Source organism: Oreochromis niloticus, linkage group LG17, assembly GCF_001858045.2.
Source record: "Oreochromis niloticus isolate F11D_XX linkage group LG17, O_niloticus_UMD_NMBU, whole genome shotgun sequence".
NCBI classification, from domain to species: domain Eukaryota; kingdom Metazoa; phylum Chordata; class Actinopteri; order Cichliformes; family Cichlidae; genus Oreochromis; species Oreochromis niloticus.
Genome location: NC_031981.2, coordinates 17,251,829 through 17,278,440, shown reverse-complemented (window position 1 = coordinate 17,278,440; position 26,612 = coordinate 17,251,829). Strand labels below are relative to the sequence as shown.

General features: G+C 43.0%; 2 protein-coding genes across 3 annotated transcripts; both read left to right on the top strand.

Annotated features, from left to right (window-relative positions):
- Positions 1–243: 243 nt before the first annotated feature.
- vezt (vezatin, adherens junctions transmembrane protein) lies at positions 244–13,976 on the top strand. 2 transcript variants are annotated; one of them, XM_019346941.2, is made up of 13 exons: positions 244–473; positions 1,469–1,606; positions 6,298–6,381; positions 6,498–6,682; positions 7,586–7,650; positions 7,683–7,869; positions 9,144–9,290; positions 9,693–9,840; positions 10,337–10,704; positions 10,849–11,042; positions 11,307–11,413; positions 11,578–11,785; positions 12,036–13,976. In XM_019346941.2, exons 1-13 carry the CDS (start codon positions 438–440, stop codon positions 12,593–12,595), a joined length of 2,427 nt encoding a protein of 808 aa, XP_019202486.1. In that variant the 5' UTR covers positions 244–437; the 3' UTR covers positions 12,596–13,976. The 2 variants fall into 2 exon arrangements, with proteins under 2 accessions (XP_019202486.1, XP_019202485.1); XM_019346940.2 differs by lacking the exons at positions 244–473; positions 1,469–1,606; positions 6,298–6,381 and having other exon boundaries at positions 6,547–6,682; positions 7,586–7,869; positions 9,132–9,290.
- A 3,485-nt stretch (positions 13,977–17,461) lies between these two features.
- On the top strand, positions 17,462–25,853 carry LOC100704615 (methionine aminopeptidase 2). Its single transcript, XM_013273101.3, has 11 exons — positions 17,462–17,659; positions 19,583–19,684; positions 19,795–19,857; positions 19,964–20,066; positions 20,871–21,032; positions 21,134–21,315; positions 21,420–21,514; positions 21,598–21,694; positions 24,261–24,364; positions 24,559–24,674; positions 24,748–25,853. The coding sequence occupies exons 1-11, from the start codon at positions 17,503–17,505 to the stop codon at positions 24,998–25,000; spliced, it is 1,434 nt and encodes a 477-aa protein (XP_013128555.1). The 5' UTR covers positions 17,462–17,502; the 3' UTR covers positions 25,001–25,853.
- Positions 25,854–26,612: the final 759 nt, after the last annotated feature.

Genomic DNA, 26,612 nt, shown 5'->3' with positions numbered 1-26,612 from the left:
TAGAAAATTAAATTGTGAAGTAAAGCGTATATGTTAGCACATTGTCTTCAAACATACGAGTTCATTAAAATATATCGCAATTACAGTTGTTTTGCTGAAAATCTTAGCACTCTGAAGTGTTAAAACCATGAAGAATTTTATTTTGAAGATAACTTCCGTTTATTGCGCGCTAATTTTCGAAAACGTCACTCTCCTGTGCCCCCTTGCATTAACGGATGGGAAACCACACTACCTCTCGTGACCACCTGAGGCGCTCCACAGCGAATCGAGCCGAACGTTCGTTTTCGGCGTTTGGAAGACACAGGGGCATTATGGAAGTTGTAGGCGAGCTTTAGCAACCGGCTAACAACTAACTTCTCAGCCGCTGCTCCTACCCTGATTACTGTTGCCTACAACTTCAGAATGCTAAACGGGCTGTGTGTTGATGGCGGAGAGCAATGACTGAGGAGTTTGACGAAGATGTGGTGTTTGAGGTACGTATTACCACCGCTGTTTGTTAGCAAAACTTGCAAACGATGCTTTGTCATACCGCTTGAGTTCTGGGCTAAATATAGGAGCTATGAGCCCAGTTCATTAGCTAGCCGAGCTAGGTATCAGTCCTGTCGTTTGCCCCGTTGCCATGTACTGCCAATCCTAAGCATTTCCACATATTTGGCTGGCTGCTTAACCGTGTTCCTGCCAAGGAGCTTTGGTGGTCATGAGAAGGGGCTGAGCCGGGCTAGTTGTGCGCATTGTTTGTTGGTGTTTCATCACTACTAAGAGGTGGGGTGGGGATGACCACATCCAATGCGTCGGTTCTGAAAAATGACACAGACACCTCTACATCCAGGATGATGACAACATGAGCTGCGACTTCGTGTGACCATGCATGTGAGTGGCAGTTAATATTTGTTTAACCGTCTGCCCAGGCTGGTGCTATATGCGTTTTTATGTTGGCTTATCAGAGCTGCAGCTGGGCAGCAGAGGAGCAGCTGGGGAGGAGAACTGGGTCAGACATCGTTTGGGCAAATTTTAGCAGGGGGATATTTTTCTGCTTACTGCATGGCTGATTTGCTTCTGAGCTTTCTTAAAGCAGGCAGCGATACCTCTGTTTATACCTCTCTGACAGGACAGGATTATAACATGACAACTTGTGCTTAGACTCGAGGAGAGAAGAACTAGGTGCCTGCTGACATCTGTGTGAGTGTGAGATGATTTCCAGATTCACATCCTCCCAGAGTAGAGAAGTAAGGTGCATGGGAGAGAGGGTGGAGACTCAGCTGAAGGAAAGTCTCTGCCTTTCCCTCGTCTTTTTATTCACGGCAAGACAAACTGGGGCAAAAATCGGGATGAGTGTCAGCTCACCCTGAATCCAGCTGATTAATCTAATCATCACATTTCCTCTCCTTCTCCCAGTCTTCATCCGTCCGGCTCTGTTTTATGCAATTTCCCCCCTCCTTAACCGGTCTCTTTCTTTCTCTCTTTGCAGAACTCTCCTCTTTTCCAGTATCTGCAGGATCTAGGGCACACAGACTTTGAGGCATGTCCGACGGCATCACAGGAGGAGGAATATGGCGAGCAAGAGGGAGACCTCACCTCTCCCGGTGAAGACCCACAGAAAACCTCAGTGAGTTCCCCACATCCTCTCCCAGAAACACCAGACTACCAACCACTTGATCTAAATCAAACCTCTAACACGTTGCTCCCAAGTGACACACAAACCAGACACAGACATGATCTTAAAATACAATAAAAGGCTTTGCAGATAGAACTTGTTATCAAAACACTATCCATGAGTGACAAAGAACATAAAAGCAGTTATTCATTCTTCAAAAAGGGTGGGAAAAAACCACAGGGATCTTTGAAGCAATGTGTTTGTTAGCTGAAGAACATAATTAGTTTGTTTAAAATGTATAAAAAACAGTTTTGCGTCATTCCTCTGTGGAAAAAATCTTACAAAGTCAGAGTAAAATCCAATGTTAAGTTAGTTTTAAAATAGGATATTGGAGTTTAGGAATAATTCTTAATTTCTGTTTTGTTGATTATTTACCTGGTTGATTGGTCTATAAAATGTCTGAAAATGAAATAAATGCACAAATTAACAGTAGTCTGTGCTTTTGTAATCTCACTTCTGGCCATTTGTTAAACAAAAATGTGTTACATGGTTGAGTGAATGGAACACAGATTCAGCTTAAAATAAATTTTTACTGCTTGACATCCACCATCTCTGCTCCGACCTTACAGTCAGTTAATCTTTATTGCACACTCATGATCCATAGAAGGAAAATACATTACATAAAACACAAGAAATTACATATATATTAAATATATTACAGAAATTATTAACAAAAATAATATTTCTTGTTTTATTTTTGGATCATTTCATTTATTCATTGGTCTGTAAAGTGTCTGAAAATAGTGAAAAATGAGAAAAAGTTAAGATCTTTAAGGTATTAAAAGTCCAAAAAAGGTTAATTTTTTTTTATTAGATATAAACTGTTCAGATGGTGGAACCTTTCCTTTTATTTGCCTCTAATTAATGAAAAAATAGCAATAGCAATAAGATTTAACAATATCCTTATTAACATTAATAACAATGGACCCGAAAAAGAAAGAAAACTGAGAAAAATCTGTTTGCCCTTTCAGAACATATTACGAGCCAAACACTGCAGCATGCTTTACGTGGATCAGTTTCTGACACCAGCTCTCTGTTAGAGCTCAGATAGGCTGCACATTAAGTTTTAGGTCACATAAAACCTCTTATTCATTGCCAAATAAGCCCTCATCAGGTTAGGTTGTTGCTCTAACCATGCTTTCTGCAGCCCTGACCATGCAGCATGTGTGCACGTTTGTGCAGTCAGACAGAAAGTAATTGATCTGGATATTGACTCCTCGCATATATTGACATGCAGTCGTCCACAGACGGCGGCTGCGTGAGTTGTGTTTATATGTTTCACTTTGGTCAGACATTGAGAGCAGGCCTTCCTGCACACAGATTCAGGTATATTTTTCTCTCCCTGCTGCTGCTCTGATTCTCAGAAGAGAACGCCTGAATGCGATTACTGACACGCTGCTTTCTGCCTGACGTAATTCCTGCCTCTGTGAGCGTCCGTTTACAGCCTGTGTGTGTGCGCTGATGCTCACATGTGTGCTACGGGCTTTTTTTTTCTGCAATTAAAAGATTTAAACTCCTGAATTTTTAACGGTGCTTTCATCATGCTAACCGTAAATGCCTGCGGTTTGGAGCAGCCTGTGATTCAGTCTGAGGATGGGAAGCTCAGGACAACATAACTCAGCCTCCCCTCCTCCTGAAATGGGAAATGGTGTTCAGGAACTTTCCGTATGTGTCATGCTTCCTCCCTGCAGTGCACTGTTGTTCTAAGGAGTTAAGGAGGATGAGGGACTCAGATCAGGCAGGAAAGCTTTTTGGTTGTTCCTCCGTGATCCGTTTCCTGGAGTCCAGATAAAGCTGGAGCTGAAGCAAAAACGATTCGACCACATAGACAGATCTCATTACAGTAAAATCCTGACCCTGACACGGGGTAAATGCACAGCATGTTTAAAGATTCTGAAAAATAAGCTGTTTGTTTATTCTGTTTTTGAGGTGGCATTATTCCCGAAGTTACACTACTGATGAATGAATAATGCTTCCCTCTCATGTACTTCTTTATTGTGCTTCCTTACTTTAATTATAGGTCCAAATACAACCATAGTTCCAAAAAAAGTTGGGTGTTGTAAAATCCCATAAAGCCTTATTTTATTCACAGTAGAACATAGATTGCATAATGTTTAAACTGAAAAAATTGACCATTTTAGGAAAAATAATTTAAAATTTTGATGACAGCGACATGTCTCAAAATGTTGAGATGGAAGCAACAAAAGGCTGGAAAAGGAAATTGTACTAAAAAGAAACAGCTTGAGGAACATATTGCAAATAATTCAGTTCATTGGCAACAGGTCAGTGACATGACTGGGAATGAGAAAGAGCATCTAAGTAAGGCAGAGTTTCTTATTAAAGAAGTTCACCAAGTTCCAGTCTGTTTCATGGAAGACCTTTCATATTTCAGCAAGACAATGCTGAGCCACGTACTGCAGCTGTTACAACATCATGACGTCAGAGTGCTGAACTAGTCTGCCTGTAATCCAGATCTTCTGGAGCATCGTGAAGGGAAAAATACCCAGAAGAAGACCCAGGATTGTTGAGTAGCTAGAATCCTCTATCAGACAAGAACAGGACATTTCTCTCCCGAAAGCCCAGCAGATGTTTAGTTCCCAGATGTTTACAGACTGTTTTTAAAAGAAGAGGGAATGCTGCACAGTGGTAAACACAGCTCTGTCCCAACTTCTTAGAGACATTTTCACAGTTTAAACTGTTGATCTATTTCTGTGTTGCCAGAGTTGTTATAATTTTGCATTTTCAAATGAGCTTTTCTTTCAGTTTCATTTTGAGGCTTGCTTTGAGTTTACCTTCAGTTAGTTTGGTCATTTCAGTTTTGTTTTTATATTGTTGAAAATCTTTAATTTTAGTTTTGCTTTTACTATATTCAGAATTTGTTTTGTGTTTTTAATCACTGTTATATGGAGGCTGTTTGTCTGGAGGATATTTAAGAAGTTGAGGATGGTTATTGCAAACACAGCACGTTTGGAGGCAGCTGACTCACAGCCACGGAGACAGTCAACAGTGCATTTATGCTTCTGTGTTAAATCTGAACCACAGGTACATCATAGCTGCAAACCCTGCACTGTAACCTGAGAACTACACGTTGCTGTTAATGCAGAAGCCACAGGTATTTCAGGTGTTTATTATACTTTCCACACCTGTGAGACGACTAGTGATGAGCACCAATAAGACTGAAGCTGCAGTGAAAGTACAGGCATGGTTATATTGATAGTAAGAATCAGAGTGAACGGAGTTGTGGTCCACACTGGCAGTGCATACAGTCTGGGTTAGACTGTATGCACTATGACTGTATGGGTCAGACTCACTCTCTGATCAGTAATCAATATGACCGCGGCCTTTAGACTAATAACACTTTGGCTTGTCTTTTTTCATCCCCAGAGAAAAAGGGTCAGAGTGGCCTGGCTGCCCATGTCGGATCAATAACCCCCTGCTTCTGCTGTAAACTGGAGCACATGCACACTTCAGATGATGTTATCACGCTACCCTCCAGGCTAGCCTCCTTTTTTTTTTTTGTACCATTAGCAGAACAAGAACCAAAGCCTCCAGGCCGCAAACATCTTTCAAAATGAGTCCTATTCTTTTAACAAAGCGTTTCACTGATACCACTAAGCAACACTAAGCAGATTAGTGAAAAGAAAATCCTATTCATGACTAGTACACGGGTTGGATTTGGTTTTTAGACTTTTAGCCGCGCATGAAAAAATACGTTACAACATACCAAAAAGCCAGAGGCTCGTCGTCTCAGTTTATCGTATATCTTACTGTGCTAGGAATCCAGACTCCTAGGAAGCGAGAAATAAAACAGAAGTGTGTCTGCATTGTGTCGAATGAAGGGCGTACAAACTTTTCATATTTCTGGAATCAAAGGAGCCCGTCCTTTTCCTATGTCCAGCCTGCATTTTGAAAGGATAAAAGGTAGTCTTGTTGAGGCAGAAAGTGTAAACACGAAACTAGAAATTCAGCAAAGTGAAGCGGTTGTGTGGCTTTTGTGCCCTGGTGCTGCTATAAAAGACTCGTGGGTGTTTCACAAACACACATTGCACTTATTGTGGTTGCCTGAAAGGCTTTGTCTCCTGGGATACTCCTGTTTTTTTGGGGGGGGGGGGGGATTTTTTATTTTTTTATTTTTTCTATCATCAGTGTGTTTGCACACTCGTTCTAGGACTCGAAGCAAACCAAAACAGTCTGAAGACATGTGGGTGCAGAGCAGTGATCCAGCAGGTCAATGGTTTCCAGTGCATCTGAGTCACTGAACTGAATGACACACTTAAATTTGAAATTTTTGAAGGGAAGTATTTGGATCGGAGAGTAGAGAATGGTTCTTTATCATTTATTGAAGGTTTTCTTGTGTTTTTTAAATTAACATAGCCTTTTTTCATTATGATAACTGTGTACTTTGTTGGCCTGATTGAGGTTTTCTCAATCAGGCCAGGCTGTTGTATGTCTTTTTGTTTGTTTTGTGTTAAAAATGTAATAAATATGTTGGTAAATAAAAAGGCATACAGGTGATACATAGTGGAATATTTCACTCATTCACTATTCTTTTATTTACTACAGGCGGGATAAAATAATGCATCAAGCTGGAAGGGATTCCTGATCTAAATGATCCAAACTTTTCCCTTGTGTGTAATCTGCAGGGCTTGTGGAGACTGGCTGAGGCCTTATGGAGATGGAGCCCGTTTCACCAGGCGGCAGCATCTCGCAAGCTGGACCAGAAGCTGGTAGGTGCAGGAAGACTGGCACTGAAACCAGCGCCTACAGTTCGTGTTTTTGGTGGGGGGTTTTTTGTTTTGTTTTTTTTAAAATAAACTTTTCTTTTTTTTTTTGCCCTCTGCAGGACTGCATGTTCGGCCAGTACTCGGTCAGGTGCATTCTGGACCAGGACGTGCTGCTGCAGGAGGACGTGGAGCTGATCGAGCTCTTAGACCCAAGTCTGCTAACCCTCGGCTCCTCGCCCTCTGGCTCGCCTCGCAGGGCGAACACCTTGCCTAGACCGAGCCTCATCGCCAAGCCCTCCCTATGGTACGCCACTTTGAAACAGACACAAGAATATACAGTATGAGGGCGAAATAACAGGAACAGAAACTAAAATGTCCAAAATTATAGAGTCGAACCCCCTTTCACAAATATTGAATTACATTTCTTTTGCATCCAAGGTATTTGATATCTTCCACAAAACTAAATGTCAAATTTTTGACCAAAATTCTTATCATATGAAACTTGGTTAGCTATTCTGTAGGCTTTCATTGGCACAGAAGCCCCACCTTCAATCCTTCAGTTTACAAGGGGCAGCCAATCATAAGAAAACTGGCTTAAATAGCAGGTGGCCTTTAAGGGGAGTGTTGTTTCAAGTGGTCGATGTAGTGAGGGGTGGGACTAAAGTTTGACAGAAAATAAATAAAGATTATTGTCTTTATGAAGTTGGTTGCATTTAAAGTCTCTATTATTAAGTTTTACAGGTGAAAAGTCTTATTCTGTCAATAAGGCTCTTACAATTCAAAATTCTTTTGGCTAAAATTGATGTTTCATAAAGCTTTTAAGTGAAAAGGTCTCTCTGAGGTCAAGAATAAACCTCTGTGTTCATTATTTTTAATGATTCATGAAAATTCAGCATCTAAGTGGGAGTTTTACATCAAAGAGCTTCGAAAAGAGGAACTTTTGACAATGTTTGATAAATGCTGATGCTGGAGAAAATCCAGTGCAGATATAAATTGCATCACACACAGGAGGATGTGGTGCATGATCGTTATAGCTTTAATTAATGTGACTCCAGAACCACAGAAGACATTATACAGCTGTTTACTCCCACGTACTCCCCAACTCTAATAATCTAACACTAACATGTAAAATTGTTGCCCTTTCATCCGGGCTCAGTACATATAAATGTTGACAGGGTCATGATTCCTCCCTATGCTCGTCTCTCAGGGACATGGCCGGGCTGGTCGGCCTGGCCTCAGTGCTGCTGGGCTCTGCTCCGTGTCTGGGGGCCTGTGGTCGCTGGCTGCAGCTCCGTGGGGCTTAGCCCTGCTGGGCTGGGTGGGACTGAGGATGGTCACGTTGTGGAGACAGGGCCGTATGCAGAGAGCCGTCCACACCAGGGCCACCCAGCTCCAGACTCTGGTTCACAACGGCAAGACCCTGACGGGGCTGTCCCGAAAAGCCCTGCGTCTGGTGCAGGAGACTGAAGTCATCTCCAGAGGTTTCACCCTGTAAGTGTGCTTGTTTTACATCCACCCACACATCAACTGATCAGTGTAGTTACGGCGGGCATTTACAGAATGTTGTGTCCCATATTTACTGTTTATGCTAAACTAATTCTGTGTCCTAACCATTAGTTACCCTCTGTGTTTATCTTGGTTAATCGTTGATTTTTAGCCTACTATGGTCTCTGTCTGTCTGTAGGGATGATGCACTGTATGTCACAGTCAATAAACAAGGGGAAAACAATCAGCATCACGATATAAAACAAAATGCCTTTTGCCAAAAATTCATAGTTCACTGTGTCTGGTGGTTATTTAGCTGCTAGAAGCTAATGTTCATAGATATAAGCACTCTTTTGATATAAAAGGGCATCTTTGTGTATATATATCTATGGCTCATTTGACAAATGTGCTCACAGGCTACATGCAAATATGGTAACATTACTCACAGCTTTTCGAACAGTCTACATTTTACTGTAACACAAGTTGTAAACTATCAGCGCCCTGACATTTGGTTGACTTATCAGTGATGCTTCCTTCTGATAGCGCCTCCTTCAGGTCTTTTATTCTGAAAGGCTCAGTTTTTCTGCTTGGAAGTTGAAAGAACAGTGTGGAGCTCCTGGTAGTGCATCCCATCACACACAGTAATTTCAGAGGATTAAAAGGGCACACCTACATGCATAGCCTTGAATTGTTTTCCCCTCTGATGTCTCTGTGTACTCCTCTGTGTCCACATTTTACTCGAATCAGTGATGATGAGCCTTTTCTGTTTTTTTTTAACCCCTAAGTGACCAAGTGGAGTCATTTTTGAATCCATCCATATAAGTGATATGTTTATCAAATTGTTGTTTCCCTGAAGTTGTCCGTCTGCTTCTAGATCTTTGTTTAAAATATGTAAAATATTCTAATTTTTATTTTCTAATCACTATATTGTAGTGTTTTGCACCAGGACTAACAGACCTGCAGAAGTCCTCTTCCGCCTCCACCTTTTTTACACAAAAGCTGCTGGAGGATGGATTTGGTTACCTTTGGACAGCTATTTACATGCTGCTAGCTTGGGTTAATATTAAAGTATTGATTCGTTTAAGTAAAGATTGCGCGTTGAGTTACGTAGCTGTTCCTGTCACACCTGCTTGTTTCTGACACTCCAGCGTTTCTAACCCGTCTCAGTGTCTTTGTCTCGTCTTCTGTGATGTGGTGTTCAGTGTTGTGTGTTGCCCCCCTGCCTCTTTGGGACGTCTCCACAGTTGTATCACATTTCACTTGTCAAGTTTGCTCGACAGGGTGAGTGCGGCCAGCTCCTTTAGCAGGGCGGGGCCGGGGGCGGGGCCACGTGGCCAGCAGCTCATCGGACTGAGGAAGGCCTTGTACCGGGCGCTGCGTTCAGGCTTCAGGGCGTCGCGTAGGGCCACCTGTCACATGCTGAAGGCATATCCTTTACCTGAGATAACTGGGAGTGGATGCTGTTGTCAGTGAATTCTTTATTTTCATGTTCTTCAAGCTTTTAGGAGCTTGAATTTGGACAGTTTCTTCTCTTCTTTCTCCGGTTTTCAGTATTTCAATGTCCTTTACTGCACTCATAATTGAGTTTATCATTTTCATCAAAGCGTGGTCACATATCTGAGGGAAATGTGATTGTCTTTGACGGTCGAGGCTTTGATGGTGTGGGTGGAAATCCCAAAGCTTCCTTTGATGACAGTCAAGGCTACTGCTTTAAACGATTCAAAAAGATCCGCACGGATGTATATAAAAGGAGAAATTTATAAACTTCTATGTATTTATGCAAAAGAAACTTTCCACACTTCTATCACTTGTCCTTAACACCCATCAACGTTCCCTCTGAACTCTGAGATCGATAATGTGACCAACTACGTGTCCGCGGTGCCTCTGAAGGAGCTGGGGCTCGGCCTGGGTATCGAACACCTGGGAGACGAGCAGGCCCAGGAGCTTACGGACGACTATAGCCTGCCTGCCTTGAAGGTAAAGCCTGAGGGTCAAAGGCAGTAAATCAAATTCTCATTGCATTTGCAACTTTGGCTTCCACTCATTATTAAAACACAAAAATCAGGAAAAGCACAGTTTTTTTCCCTAAAGACATCTGTTTCTTTTTCTAAAGTTTAAAAATCTTTGATTTTTGATAACATCTCTGCTCCCCCTGTTAAATAATCCCGATTTCAGTTAACCAAAACAGTTGTTATTATGAATTTTGCCATATACTTTCTGTTTCCTGTTTATTTTCGGACACTTTTTCGGACACTTTTAGCCAAATCGCTTACTTTCTTCGACCTTCTAGAGCTCGATAAATAACTAGGATGCAAGAAAGTCTATTCATGCTCTGACCTCAGTTTGGCTTCTGAATTTCAAAAGCCTGAAGCAGTGCTGAAGAAAGAGAGGAAAGAGTAGAGCTGGTTATATTGAAGCATGAACGCCTGAAAGAAGCTATTTATCTCAGCTTCGTTGGCTTGTCTTCTTGCAGATGCTGTTCCAGCTGTGGGTCGGTCAAAGCTCCGAATGTTTCCGTCGGCTGGCCCTTCTCCTCTCTCCGAGCCGAGTAGAGGAGTCTGAGGAAGTCAGACCTACAGAAGACGCCTCCTCTCCTCTTCCTCCTCCTCCTCCTCCGCTCTACCGGGCCATCTCCGCCGTGACCGAGCCCCTCCATCACGCTCTGGCGAGCTGTCTCGGCGAAGTGCAGCGCAGCTTCGACTTTCACAGACACTTTGAGACCCAGCCGAGGACCACGGGCTGCGACAGGACAGGGCGAGCCAGGGAGAAATGCCGAGAGCTCAACACCCTCCACACCTCCATCCGAAGCCTGCAGCTGCACCTGAAGGCGCTGCTCAGCGAGTGAGAAAACCTTGAATAACCTCGTTCTAAATAAAAGGAGACCGTGTACCATTCAGAGATAGAAGGTCACCATAGCAACAAAGCTGAACATATAGAAGAAAGTTGTGTATAAAGATCCTCCTTCTTTGTCTTTGTCATCATCAGGATGATCATCCTGGAGGACGACCTGGAGAAGCTAATGGTGTCCAAGGAGCTGACGGAGTTGACACTGGAGGGCTACCAGGACTTGAGCGACCGGCTCCACCAGCTGCAGCCACACATGCAGGCTAGCACTGGCTGCTGGGAGGACACCATCAGTCAGGTGGAGCGCATGCTGAGACGAGCCAACGCCTGTACAGGTGAGGCGGGTCAAACGCATAGGTTCAGGTTCGAACTGTGAGGGCATCACAGTGACTTCCACGTAATCAGCTCAGTGGTTTCACGTAACTTCAGGCCTATTTTTATGCCTCGTTCCTTTACCATGACTCAAGACTGTTGCCGGTCATGAAGGAAGTTGCTTAAACACATTGTAGGACAAGAAACAGACCAGAGCACAGCTGTCTGCACAGTGACCAAACTGTTGCTTTCCCACAGTAATGTTAGTCTGAAATCTCTCTGTGCAGCCAGTGCTGAGGGTCTGGAGCAGTGCAGTCCTCCTCCACCTGAGGTTCCCGATCCTCCTCCATCCTACCCCCTGATCCTGGACAGAAACCCGGTGCCGGAGGAGCTGGTAAGATCAGCTGTCCACTGTTTAACATTAAATCTGAAGCTATTTTTAGCATGATTGTTGAGTAGTGTAAAGACAGGACAGGAAACCACGTGTATAACTCGTGCCCCTTCCCCTGATGAGTTATTGCCCTGCTGTCGGCCTCTCCCACTCTTTTATTCAACTAGGAGTGGGAGGCCTACGTGTCTGACTCGGACTCTGATGGCGAAGGCAGAGGGTCATGGTCTGACATGTTGTCACCGGAGGAGCGGGAGCGGCAGCGGCGGGAGAGGGAGGAGTCCCGTCGCGTCCTGTCTGAGCTGAAAGCTGTCCTGGGCTTCCGTGCGTCAGAGGGGGAGAGGATGAAGAGGAAGCAGCTGCTCTTCAGCGACCAAGGTCTGCGCTGGACGCCTGAAAAACGTGTCTACTGATCATCAGGATGACAGTTCATAAAATCTGCGTGTACATTTTTAAATGCATGCAGGCAAAACAAATTATTATTACTTAAATTTGGAGTTAATGCTCCCTAATAATGTTATGTTACAGCTGGCAGCACAGCCTAATAAATAATTATTATTCCTACAAGTTTCCCCACCAGCAGGTCTGACTGACTTCTTCCACGTCTACCTTTCTTTCTTTCTCGCAGCCGCCTTGGGGCCTTCGGTTCACACAGAGGGTTCAGATGCTTCCACACAGCCGTCAGACAATCCGACATCTGTGGGCACAGGAGAACCTGCCATCGATGGAGGAAACCACCTATCAGAGCGCTCTGCAGGAAATGAAGGGAAGGAGCAGGAAGGAAGACATGATGGGGTGAGGCCTAACCCCTCCACCGACCCCGTGACAGAGTTCAGCTGCGGTGTGGAGCAATCGGAGATGGGAGGAACGTCTGTCTGCAGCAGAGGAGGAGGAGGAGCATCAGAGCTGCACCAGTATGATGGTGTCCTGGAGGAGGGGGAGGGGCAGAACGGCCTGGACTGCTTCCTGAAGCCTAAAGTCCCCGCCGTCTCTGTGATGGACAGACTGACGGAGATCCACGGCTCTGAGGCGCTCAGCTTCAGCTCCGCCCTCGCCGCTCAGGTGGCTACTCGCTCGCACTCCCTCATCAGCATGGAGGAGCAGACGTTCGGAGACGATGAAGACGAGGAGGAGGAAGAGGGGGACGTCGAAGAGGGCAGAGACAGACAAAACCCAGAGAAGGACTAGACATGAAACCGCTTTAACCGAGCACTAAGCAGAGACAGTGTTTATGTCGGTGTTACATTGCAGAAAATCCAGCCCACGACACTCTCTGTCACTCATCCGTCCACATTACTGTACATTACTGTACATTACCCACAATTCTTACTGCTCTGTTTGCTGTTAAAACTCAGGTACCAGAACCACTAAAACAACATGAAGACCTTACAGTGTTGAGGTTGGGAGACCCGGTGTCATCCACACTCTGAAACGTGATCACAGTCGCTCTGTAGATGTGGAAGAAACTTCTGATTGTATGAGAAGAAAAACGGTTTTAGTTGCACATTTTTTAACTTTAAATCAGAACTGCACGGTGTGTTCAGGCAGAAAACCCCCCACAGTCATCTGATTTTATTCATTTATAATAATAACACGAAAAATGTTATAAAATTGGATAAAATTTGAAAAAATGGATTCATAATATAAAGAATAACAGGCGACCTGCAGGCTGAAAGGCTGCAGACAGCTTCCTTTAGTTCTCTTCCTCCTTTCCTGTCTCCTCTCACTTGTTCTCATCCAATAAAGATTCAGAACTCCCTAAAAATTGCAAAGTCTGGACCCAAATACAGGACGCTGGAGACAGATAAGTATCTAAAAACACTGGGAGGCATAACAACAGCTGAACACAGTTAACAGACGAAGGAATCACTTTAGTTCAAACTAAAAGTGGACTCTGTTTCATTTCTATGTTCTCAGGGTTTCCTACGGAAGATTGTTCTCGCAACTGAAAAAAAATAAATACATTTTGCCATTAGTCGACTTAAAAATGTAAACGTCTGAGATAATAACCATTTTTTTCAGTGGCATACAAAAGCTTCCACAGATTTTAAACCAAACTCTGAACATAACCTGATCCAGCATAAGTTGCGATGGTGATTCAACCAGGTAAAAAGAGGCCTTCAGCCTGCTCTGTAGTAAACCCTTCTGGGCCTGAGACACAAACAGAAAGACGAAACTGAGAGAGGAGCAGATAAGGAAACACTGGGGGAACTATACTCACAAGTAGTAAACTCAAACCAGGAATTCAACACTAACACCAACTTAAATAAAACAAAAAAGTACTGCAGGCTCTACACGCTCAGCCAGTTTACAAACATGAATCCAAATGTTTTTAATACACATCAGGAAATCAGAGCCTTAATGTTTCAGGGAGTAAAATACACACAGTGAAATCTGTCCAGGAGTGATTTTCTGTCTGAACACACACACACACCGTGGAGCTGAAGGTCGAATCAGCTGATTTTTTTACGGATCCGTGTGTGAGACAGCTCTGCGGGAAAAGGAAGTGAAGCTATTTTTACAATCAGCGCTTTTATTTTTGTCCTCGTGGGGGCTTCTGCGCCCCTGATGGGACTCGGAGGAGGTGACATGTTGCTGAACGTGCGTCCACAATCCTGTTTCCAGTGACGTTTTCTGAACTGCTCACAGTTCCATCCCCTTTCTCTGCGTCGGTGTTTACAGGGCCACGCTCAGCGGAAGGGTCGGGCTCAAACGTGTGAGTTTTATGATCTGCTGTGAGTTTACGTTTGCCTCTACGGGTACGGTATTAAAAGAAACAAAGGTGTATTTCTCTCATGTGTCTGACAGCCCTGATGCTGGCCCCGCCTCCACCTCCACCCCCCTCTCCTGTCACCGTGTCTGCCTTGTCCTCCTGATCCCCCTCCTGCATTTTTCAGTGTGAAATAAAAAACCATCCTGAAAGTCTGTCCTCACGCTCGTGTGTCACAGCGGGGTTAAGGAACAGGTTGGGTCGGTTATTTGATCTGTTTCGTGTGGGATTTTGTTTTTGCCTGACCTACAACAGCTGCAGCTGCTGCTGCACCTCTTTTGAGTGCCTCCTGGCTTTGGAGGCAAACACGTAGATCTGCAGTGGGCAGAGGTAGCTGCTAAAGTTACTTTTAGTTAACTAAACTAAAACTAAACCTGAACTCTTTCCTCTGTGAACACCAAATAGAGCGGTTTTGGTCCTATTTCAGGCCTGGCTGTGCATTAAGAAGTCATTGAGGGGTATCTCTGCCTTTCTAATGGTCATCAAATTTCACCTTTAATGATGTATACTGAGATGTTAAAACACGGGAGGTCTTCATGGTGGAAAGAGTTAATGTAGGTGTGAGGAAGTCTAATGAAGGCACTTCACAAAAAAAAAGAAAAAAAATAGACATATGCTCAAAGAGATCTTAAAAACAGCCTGAATCAGTTATAATTGTTCATCTTGTATCTGTTCAGCTGACCTTAATAGTGCCGGATTGGACCTCTTTTTGCCTTCTGAACTACATTAATTCTACATGGCACAGGATCAATAAGGTCCCCAGTAACATTTCTCAGAGATAGCTTCCAGTAGAGCATCCTAAAGGTGCTGTGTTGGACTGTGGAGGGCATTTGAGTTCAGAGTACATCAGAAGATATGCACACTGTGGTCGTTAAGGGATGGCAACAGTCAAAGAATATACACAGGGGGGGCTGTGGAGTTTAAACGATACTCAGTTGGTACTAAGGGGGTAAAAGTGTGCATGTCCTGCACACAAGTAGCAGCAACCTGAACTATTGGTACAAGGAAGGATGGATCCATGCTTTCATGATTTTTACATTAAATTCTAACCCAGCAGAAGTCAAGACTCATCAGACCAGGCAACATTTTTTCCATCTCCTGTGGTCTGTTAGCCTATGTTAACTTAACCTATGTTAGTCTCAGTTAACATAGGCTGTTGTTCTTAGCTGACAGGATGCCACCTCAATCATCCAGGTAAGTAAATCCCAAAAAGTTGATTCTGTTCATATGGCCGTACCGTTTTCAGTGGGAGAAACGTTTCAGTCCAGACTGAAGAAGTCCCTTGGATGAGTGACAAAACGTTTCTCCCACTAAAAACGCTATGTCCAGATTAACAGAATCAATTTTCTGGGATTAGCTGACAGGAGCAGCAGCCGGTATGCTCTTCTGCTGCTGTAGCCCATTTGCTTCAAGATTTGATGTACTGCGCGCTCAGAGATGCTCTTCCTCATAACTGGGTTATAAAGTGGTTATTTGAGTTACTGTTGCCTCCCTGTCAGCTCAAAAACTGTCCAGCACCAACAACCAAGTGACATTCATAGTGAGTAAAATCTGATGCTCAGTTTGAACTTCAGCAGGTTGTCTCGTTCATGTCTACATGCCTAAATGTTGACAGTTGAACATTTGTGTCTAACAAAGTGTGTGGTGAGTTTTTATAAACCATATGAAATTAAGTAGGAGAACCATTGAGATAAACTTTGTTCATCCCAGAAGTTGGGAAGTTAATTTCTTACGGCAGCTTAAAGAGCACCCCCAAAAAACAAGTTAATCACAAACTATAATGAACCACATGGCACAACCTGGAGCAGAACCTCCTGACTCTGTCACTCCAACATATTTACCTGAGAAATCTACAATTCTGACTTAATGAGACACCTCAAAATCTCCAAAGAGCCTGCACTGACAAAGTTCAATTTCATGGAAGCAATACTGAGCTCTTTGTTCAGTATAATACAGTTTTGTTATGGTTTAGGTTTGAATCATTAAGAGATAAAGGCTTCTTTGTCTCTCAACTTGCCCCATAGCCAGCCTGAATCTGATCTGTTCAACTGATTGTGGAGAAACACTTTAAACTGCTAAGGTGCCAGCAGAAAATAACAAATAACGCCGTCTATGCTACTCAGAGACAGTATCTCCAGATGTGTTGTACTGAAATAAAACTTTTAAACTAAATAAGGGAGAAAATGAGTTAAGATTAACTTTATTTATCACACGAGTTGCTATTGAAAATAGGAAGAAGTTCAAATTTGCTGTATAGGTGCACATCAAATGCACTGAGAGGTAGTGAGGAGGAAAAACTGATCACTTTTTGTGTAAAAACACAACAAAAATTTAAAAGCTTTAACAGTTAAATTTAACTGCTTTAACATTCAATAACAGTCACTATCATCGGCCTCTAGGATTTAGGCCATCCACATCCTGCAAACATTTGTACAACTGTAGTGTTTACATCGTTTTATAAAGGTTGTTTACTGTAGTGTTTACTGCCACCTAGTGGCGGATTCTAGGACTTTCCCGGTCCTTATATTACGATTAAACTTGTAAAAAAAAATATAAAAAATAGTATTTTATATTTTTGTGTTAAAAGAAAGAAAAACTCTTCTCCCTTAGTGTGATAAGTTCGTTTGTTATCCTTTTAATTATTCGTATATCACATCTGTTGGCTCCTCAGGTGTTAAAGCTCCTCTTCAGCTGATTCGGCATGTTTTACTATGTGATGCCTTCAGGGGCTGCCTATAAAGCTCCGGTTTCTGAATAAACGTCTTTAAACTCCACGCATTATAAAATTATTTCAAACCATACCTCCGTTCATCTGGCAGACAAGTTAACTGCTAAACAAATGCTAAAGACCAAACATGGCAGTCAGTGTGTGGTGCAATAAGGGTGTGGTTATCATTTAACAATTAATTTTAAGCATTCAAACATGTGCCACCACACTGAAAGTACTATTTAAACTGAAGTTGCAGAGAGATTAAGCCTACTCCTGGTTTTTAGAGTGCCCCTGGGTCAACATATAATTCAAAAATCTTTATTATTTCCAAATGGTACATTTAATTGCTGCTGCCAATTAAATAAACTCACAACTAGTGAGTAAGGATATATAATTACTCACTAGTTGTGAGTCTTTAAAATTATATTATAATTAAATATTTTGAGATAATATGTGTATTTGTTTTAGTAAACATAGTCCCGCTGTACTTACAAATAAAATATTAATGTAATTAGTTTTACTAAAACGAAAAGAATCCTGGGTGTCCATGAACGCAACACATACTGAGGACTCCCACAACCCCTTGTGCTTCCTCTTCCAGCAGCGCCTGCGATCATGGCGGACGTAATAGCGGAGCGGGTAGCAGAGCAGAAAGCGGTCCTGGACCGGGCGCTGAACGGAGAAGCGGAGGACCGAGAGGAGGCCGATCCAGCGGAGGAAACCTCGAAAAAGAAGAGAAAAAAGAAGAAGAAGAACAAGTCTGCAGCGACAGGTGAGCCACGACAGGTGAAGTCTCGTGCTAACAGGCTAACGGGCTAATGTTAGTTAATCGACCGAATTAGGCGCGACCAAACCGGAAATGTGTCCATACGGCTTCAAAATAAAATCGACAGTTAAAGGTTTAATTATAAATGTAACATTTAAATTCCATCAACGTGTACTTTTTCAAAGCTAAACGAAGTAGTTTGGATTTGTTTTTGCCAGGGAAAATTTTATTGAAGTTATGATGGGGATTTCTATGATAAAGTATGTTGAGGTAATGTGTTGACATACAGGAAAAGCGCTTGAGCCATGCATTACAAGAGCTGTAATGCGTTAATTATATGAGATTTAAGAACACGACTGGAAGACTTAACTATATTATTTAGACAGTGTTAGTTTACATCTCTTGGTCTCCATAATAGAGGCATTGTGACAGAAACCGCGGTCATTGAGAGCTTTATTCTGAGATTTACACCGGAAGCAATGCAGTTGAGTGGCTCCAGCTTCTCAAAGTCCTACTCGTTGGACATGCGGGCGCAGATCAGTGCCGACTGGGCTACCAATGTGCCTCTTGGGCCTCAGCGAGCACACCGGGCTTTCAGCGGAGCTCCCAACGGGAAATGTGCCCTCTGAAATGGTTGTCGTGGAAGGGCAGCTTTAGGGTGGAAGATAGTCCTTCCAGGAGCTGTCCTCCCTGCTGCTGCCGCCCTCCCCCCGCTGAGCCTCAGCCAAGCTCTCCTGTTTCGTAATTCTCCCTTTGCCAGACTTATTATGTAAGAAAAGAACAGAGGAAGATTTATTTTGAAAATTAGCCACAGTTAAAAATATTTTTCTTACTTATTAGATAGTAAAAAACATTCAGAACATTACAAAATAAAATACAGCTTCTATACACTGTGTAATTTAAGACATTCGTTTAAAAGCTATATTTGAAGTTTAACTTTGAAATAGCAGTGGGCAGTGGTGTCAGTTTTCTTTGTATCTGAGTTGTTTTACTCATTTAAGAGAAAAAAGGAAATGAAACAAAAACATACTGCCTTCAAGTAGGACAATAACACAACACTACTTATCTCTTCTTCACCTGGTTATCTTTAACTGTGTGGGTGGAGCTGACTGAACCCCGCCCACATAGACGGTCCAGCACAGACTCAGCTGAGGCAGTAATGAAGCAAAACAAGCCTCGTTTTATTTGAATACCAGCAGACACGTCTCCTCTCTGAGGCCGTTTCTGTCTTCACTAACTCTAAATGCAGCATGTACCCCCTCCCACCTGCAAATGGACACAGTTGCCTTGGAAGCCAAGAAATATTCATGCTATAACCAACAAGACCAGCAGCAGAAAGACTCTGTTCACTCCATTTTTGAGCTCTGTAACACTGATCCATCCACCTCTGGCTGCCCTCAGGTGGCGTCATTAAGCTCCTCCTCCTTTTCCAATTGGCCGTGGTGTCATTGAGAGTCCTGGCTGATGGGTGGTTATTTGTGGCATAGTGTGAATGAAAAGTCGCTGGCTCCTGTACCAGCGAGTGATGCGCCCTCAGTGCTGCTGGTGTAAATGGTGCAGAGCTGTGGCGAGCACAAACAGACCTTCACGCTGTCATTACCCAGCATGCGCTTCAGCGGTTTAATATTGCCTTCGTTTTTTTTTGTGTGTGTATGCCGTGATCTTTGCCCAGGTGAAAAGAGGGGCACAGGTCCTGTCAGAACATTAAACAATTCTAATAATAAAAGTCAATTTTGTAGAGGTTCATCAGACAGGGATAACTGTGTTAAAGCAGGATTAACCTGGGCTAAGCTGAGAGCTCAGGTGTGTGGTCACATTACTTGGTGTACACCTGAAGGTCTGCCTCATTACTGAAGGTGTTTTAGAGAGTCAAATTGAAATTTTTACAAAGTAATGATTCATTTATGGGTCACTGGCATCTGTTTACAGGCACTGAGGCAGAGGTGGAGGCGGACGGAGTGGCCGAGGTGACCAAACAGCTGGAGAAGCAGGCGATAGAGGACAAAGAGAAGGAAGAGGAGGGCGAGGAAGGTGACTGAAGTCAAACATCAACACTTTAACCTGCGGCGGTGTGGACAGGTCAAATGTAAACATTGGATTTAGTAGCTGGTTTTTAAAAAAAGTCTTGTTAACTTACACAGACGGAGATGACGGAGAGAACTCTGCAGGAAAGAAGAAGAAGAAGAAAAAGAAGAAGAAAGGAAGTGAGTTGATGATATTTTAGTGGAAAAGCAGACTCAGTGTGTTTTATACCGGAGCCGGGTGTTTCTGTAAGACATCTGTTGGTGAGTCTTTGTTGTGTTTTTACAGCCAAATGTCAGACTGATCCTCCATCTGTGCCCATCTGTGATCTCTACCCAAGCGGAGTTTTCCCCATTGGACAGGAATGTGAATACCCTGTCGTTCAGGATGGGTAAGACGAGCACACACACACACACACACACCTACATCTGCGACTTAAGTTCTGCCTTTCTTTTTTTCTCTTCAGCTTTTAAAATGTCAGGTGGGTTTTTTCACAATAATATTTTGACTTTATTCTAAAACTTCTGAGTTAATTTGGGGAATTGAAATTACTCTTGGAATGGGCATGTGGATTTCCCTGCAATACATATTTCGACTTTATTCCTGAAATAGTATTGCAAAATTATTCTTAAAATTCTAACTACATTTCTGGAATAAAATTTCAACATCACTCTAAATTATTCTCTTTTTGTTAGTCTCACTCAGAGTGATACTGACAGTAACAATAGTTAGCATGGAAGGACTTCTTCAGTGGTTTCCACTGAGTGTGTGCTTCACGTGTGCAGGTTTCATTTAATCTATCTTTGCTTCAAACTTCCGTCGCCTTCCCTTCTCGTTCCCTTCTTGTTCTCGTGTTTTCTGTCTTAATTACATCAGAGGTTTTACATGTGAGGCTCCTGCAGCAAGCTGTGGACCACACTGTGCAGTGTTTATATCGCAGTCTTTATTTCCCCTTTCTGGGAAACACTTTTTATCTTGTGATCTGAAAAATTGCTCAGTCATCTCTGTCTTTAACAGAGGAGAGAATCTCTGTATTTTCCAGTAAAGTCTGAAAACATTCAACTAAGTAGTTTCACCAGGTGCATATTCATGAAGAATGTGGTCTCCAGATGTTTTTATTAGCTTTAGAAACTGCAACTGAATCCAAATTTGATGCTTGAACTCGCTGCGCTGTTGTTTTTGTTTCGCCTCCCAGTCGCAGCGCTGTGTCACGCATGACCAACGAGGAGAAGCGGGTGCTGGATAAAGCCAATGAGGAGATGTGGAACGACTTCCGGCAGGCAGCCGAGGCGCACAGGCAGGTCCGGAAGCATGTCCGCAGCTTCCTGAAACCTGGCATGACCATGATCGAAATCTGGTGAGGCTGCTTTTATCTTCTGTCGCTCGTAGAGGCGGCTGTTTTGGAATTAGATCAGAAGATTTGGATTTCCTGCTTACGCCCCTCTCTGTTTTGATTAGCGAGCGGTTGGAGGACGGCTCTCGTAAGCTGATAAAGGAGAACGGGCTGAACGCCGGCCTGGCCTTCCCCACCGGCTGCTCCCTGAACCACTGTGCTGCTCACTACACTCCCAATGCTGGAGACACCACTGTCCTCCAGTACGACGACGTCTGCAAGATCGACTTTGGCACTCACATCAACGGTACGTGCTGACTGAACCTTTCTGCTTCTTTTACTGCTGTTTCAAAATACATCAGCCACTGGATGCTGACCGGTGTCCTTCTTTCTCCTGGTGTCTGCCCGCAGGGCGAATCATTGACTGTGCCTTCACCGTCACGTTCAACCCAAAGTACGACAAGCTTTTGGAGGCCGTGAAAGACGCCACCAATACCGGAATCAAAGTAAGACCTGAACGGACGCCTCATTTTTAGTTGGTGTGTGTTTGTGGATCCTGCAGCTGAAACATGTTTGTTCTCCTCTAAAGAACGCCGGCATCGATGTGCGCCTGTGTGATGTCGGAGAGGCAATCCAAGAGGTGATGGAGTCCTACGAGGTCGAGCTTGATGGCAAAACATACCAAGGTGAGATCACACTGTCATTACAGGATACTCAACTTTATAGAAAACAGTAGTTTATGCTATCCGTGAAAATCCACCCTCACATGCACCATGACTCGTGTGGTAACGTTCACAGACTCGTGCATTTCTGTTTCATTTGAATTATTATTATTTTTATTTTTTTTTAAGCAAAAAAATAAAGAAAAGGGGGCAAATATTTGCAACATGTAAACGATCTGAGGTCGTTCTCAATGACAGAGCTTCATGGATTTTTCCCTCTGTGATCCTTTTACTCTAAATGCAGCAAAATCAGAGCTCAGACATTATTTTAAACTCATCGTAGCTCCTGTAAAAAAAACTGACATGAAGAGCTTCAAATATTTCCCAGTGCTTACTAAAGACGTGTGCAACTAGTCAGCAAGCGAGTTAAACAAATTACTCTTATTTTATTAAAACAACAACTGGCGTGTCCACAAGGCGTGCTCGAAAGGATCTACAAGCCGGTAGTGAGACCTTCTGCGTATACTTCTATACTTGAATGTCATGTTGAAATATTCTGTGTACTTTATTTTGCATTGTTGTAAATTTGTTATTATTTTTTTCAGTTTTTGCGCAGCATGTATACTTTATTTTGCTTTGATTTTAAACAAGCCCATACTGAGAGATTTATTTTATCCCAAACTGTAGATCCTGCTTCAGTTTCATGATGAGAATCACCAGTGAAAATTTCGGGCTTCTATCTCTGAGAGTTTCTGAGATATTCAAGTCTGGATAAAGGTGGAGAGTTGCATCAAAAAGGACATTGAACCTAAAATTTTGAATATGTCGATCATGAAAAATTGGATTCAGGGCATTATTCTCAGATATACAGTGGCTTGCAAAAGTATTCGGCCCCCTTGAACTTTTCCACATTTTGTCACATTACAGCCACAAACATGAATCAATTTTATTGGAATTCCACGTGAAAGACCAATACAAAGTGGTGTACACGTGAGAAGTGGAAGGAAAATCATACATGATTCCAAACATTTTTTACAAATAAATAACTGCAAAGTGGGGTGTGCGTAATTATTCAGCCCCCTTTGGTCTGAGTGCAGTCAGTTGCCCATAGACATTGCCTGATGAGTGCTAATGACTAAATAGAGTGCACCTGTGTGTAATCTAATGTCAGTACAAATACAGCTGCTCTGTGACGGCCTCAGAGGTCGTCTAAGAGAATATTGGGAGCAACAACACCATGAAGTCCAAAGAACACAGCAGACAGGTTTGAGAAATTTAAAGCAGGCTTAGGCTACAAATAGATTTCCCAAGCCTTGAACATCCCATGGAGCACTGTTCAAGCGATCATTCAGAAATGGAAGGAGTATGGCACAACTGTAAAACTACCAAGACAAGGCCGTCAACCTAAACTCACAGGCCGAACAAGGAGAGCGCTGATCAGAAATGCAGCCAAGAGGCCCATGGTGACTCTGGACGAGCTGCAGAGATCTACAGCTCAGGTGGGGGAATCTGTCCATAGGACAACTATTAGTTGTGCACTGCACAAAGTTGGCCTTTATGGAAGAGTGGCAAGAAGAAAGCCATTGTTAACAGAAAACCATAAGAAGTCCCGTTTTCAGTTTGCCATAAGCCATGTGGGGGACACAGCAAACATGTGGAAGAAGGTGCTCTGGTCAGATGAGACCAAAATGGAACTTTTTGGCCAAAATGCAAAACGCTATGTGTGGCGGAAAACTAACACTGCACATCACTCTGAACACACCATCCCCACTGTCAAATATGGTGGTGGCAGCATCATGCTCTGGGGGTGCTTCTCTTCAGCAGGGACAGAGAAGCTGGTCAGAGTTGATGGGAAGATGGATGGAGCCAAATACAGGGCAATCTTGGAAGAAAACCTCTTGGAGTCTGCAAAAGACTTGAGACTGGGGCGGAGGTTCACCTTCCAGCAGGACAACGACCCTAAACATAAAGCCAGGGCAACAATGGAATGGTTTAAAACAAAACATATCCATGTGTTAGAATGGCCCAGTCAAAGTCCAGATCTAAATCCAATCGAGAATCTGTGGCAAGATCTGAAAACTGCTGTTCACAAACACTGTCCATCTAATCTGACTGAGCTGGAGCTGTTTTGCAAAGAAGAATGGGCAAGGATTTCAGTCTGTAGATGTACAAAGCTGGTAGAGACATACCCTAAAAGACTGGCAGCTGTAATTGCAGCAAAAGGTGGTTCTACAAAGTATTGACTCAGGGGGCTGAATAATTACGCACACCCCACTTTGCAGTTATTTATTTGTAAAAAATGTTTGGAATCATGTATGATTTTCCTTCCACTTCTCACGTGTACACCACTTTGTATTGGTCTTTCACGTGGAATTCCAATAAAATTGATTCATGTTTGTGGCTGTAATGTGACAAAATGTGGAAAAGTTCAAGGGGGCCGAATACTTTTGCAAGCCACTGTAAATCTACAACACAGTCTCTCCTCTGCAGGTTTTTATGTGCTGATGTGTGGGTGTGTACACAAACTGAATATTTTCTCTTTAAAACTGGGAAAAACTTACATTGTTTCGTTTTTTTTCCTGCGTTGCAGTGAAGCCGATCCGAAACCTAAACGGTCACTCAATTGGTCAGTACAGGATACACGCTGGAAAGACGGTGCCCATCGTTAAAGGAGGAGAAGCGACGAGAATGGAGGCGAGTACTTCCTGGTTTCCTCACATTTTGATCAGCTTACTCACTGCACGTGATTCTAACACAATATCAGAATTTTTAAAAAGTAAAAAGAACTTGCAGAATTTTATTTAAACGCTGTAAAAAGAAGCTGAGGAACACCTTCGGCTTCACTTTTGACGATTTTTTTTTTCGTTGACTCGGGTGTCGCTCTACAGGAGGGTGAGGTGTACGCCATCGAGACGTTCGGCAGCACGGGTAAAGGTGTGGTCCACGACGACATGGAGTGCTCGCATTACATGAAAAACTTTGATGTCGGCCACGTCCCTATCAGGTGAGAGCCTGTGTTTATTTAGTATTAGTTTGTATTAGTTAGCAGTAAGTCATTGACTCCTTTTCTTCTCCAGGCTGCCGCGAGCGAAGCACCTGCTGAACGTGATCAATGAGAACTTCGGCACGTTGGCGTTCTGCCGGCGCTGGCTGGACCGCCTAGGCGAGAGCAAGTACCTGATGGCCCTGAAGAACCTGTGCGACCTCGGCATCGTGGACCCCTACCCCCCGCTCTGCGACACCAAGGGCTGCTACACCGCTCAGTTCGAGCACACCATCCTGCTCAGGCCCACCTGCAAGGAGGTGGTGAGCCGGGGGGACGACTACTGACACCCCTACCTTTCAGCACCACCCCCTCACTACCACACAGCACCTGTTGGAGAACTCGGGGATGAAGTGAAGGATGCCAGGCGCTGACAGTGCACAGCTTTCAGGGAAGGAGAAGCAGCTGTCTGAGTGCTCCGCCATCAACCACAACTAAAGAAACAAGCCTACACCTTTCTCTTGGATAGAGCTTTTTGTTTTTTCCAGTTTCCATCAGGACTATCATATTGCAAAATATTACATTTAAGCTGCTGCTGAATTTAGTGCAACCCCAGTTTTCAAAGTTTCTCTCCACTTTGAGCCTCCGGTGCTTTGGTGCTCTGTTAAAATGAAGCACCAAGGCCACTGACGGCTTAGAGAAGTGGTCAGGCCTGCATGCTGGCATGGCCCAAAGTCTTTGCAGACTGTTCCTAACATTTAAAAGCTTGGGGAAGAGGTGGTCTTGTAGTCAGATCTTCATACAGACACCAGTCACCTGCAGCTGTATGTTTGGCTTCTGTTGCTACAGGAGGGAGCTCTGCACTCTGGCCCTCCGCTCATTGGTTCTTTGGTATTTGTAAAGTATCTTTGAAATGGCTGCTGCCACTCTGTTCCAGATTAAAATGCTTCATTTTCAAACTCTCCCTGATAATGCTTTTATAAAAAAAAAAAAAAATGATTTGGTGCAAGAAACCTAAACTGTGTATTTTCTTAATTTGCTTCCTACAACAGAGGAAGCCCCCAGAAGTTCTGCAAACCCAAATCCTTATTTTGCTCAGACAAGATGGGAAAACATAACTTTATGGGATGTTGGGGGGTCCTTAGGAGTAACTGGTAAGAGTGTTACTCTATCACATGGTGGTTAACATAAAAAAAAAAAAAAATCAGGTACAGTTAAGCTACTTTCTCATCCATGCTTATTTTAAACTCAGACTTGGTTTAGTAAAATTAAGCATTTGACCTTATTGATTAATCAGCTGTTAATTTTATTAAAATGGTAAATGGTTTTATACCTGTAAGTAGGATGCTACCACTTAGCAGGTTAACATGGCTCAGTTAAGCTTAGCATGAAGATTGGAGACTGTTACTGGCAATAAAACTTCTAATACTTCCCTTATTTTTATACAAGCTAAAGACTTATGTTAAGCCATGGTAACTTGTAAATTCCTGAGATAACTGTTAAATGAGACTAACAAGCAGACAGTTACATTAGCTTAGCAGGATGAGCACCTAAAACTAGCACAGCATTATCAAAGAGAACCAACAATGGAGTTACCCCATCTCATCTAGCTAATTCTTTATTAAAACAATTACATTTTACTAAATGGTATGCTTCATTGGACACAGCTAACCAGTTAGGCAGGGTGGCTTGATTTGATAATCGAATAATCTTTGCTATGATAAATACTTATTTTTTCTAAACAAACCATTAAAAGAAATGCTTTTTCTGTTTAGCCTAGCTATTTCTCATTGCTTATTCTAATTAACCGTGAACTAATACTTAATAAAACTAATCCTAATAGCTGCTTATGTCTTAATTAAAAAGTAATCTTTCTAAATTTGTAACTTCAAAATAAATGCTGGGACAATTAATTGAGACAATTAATAGATCTTATCTTAGCTATTCATGTACATAACA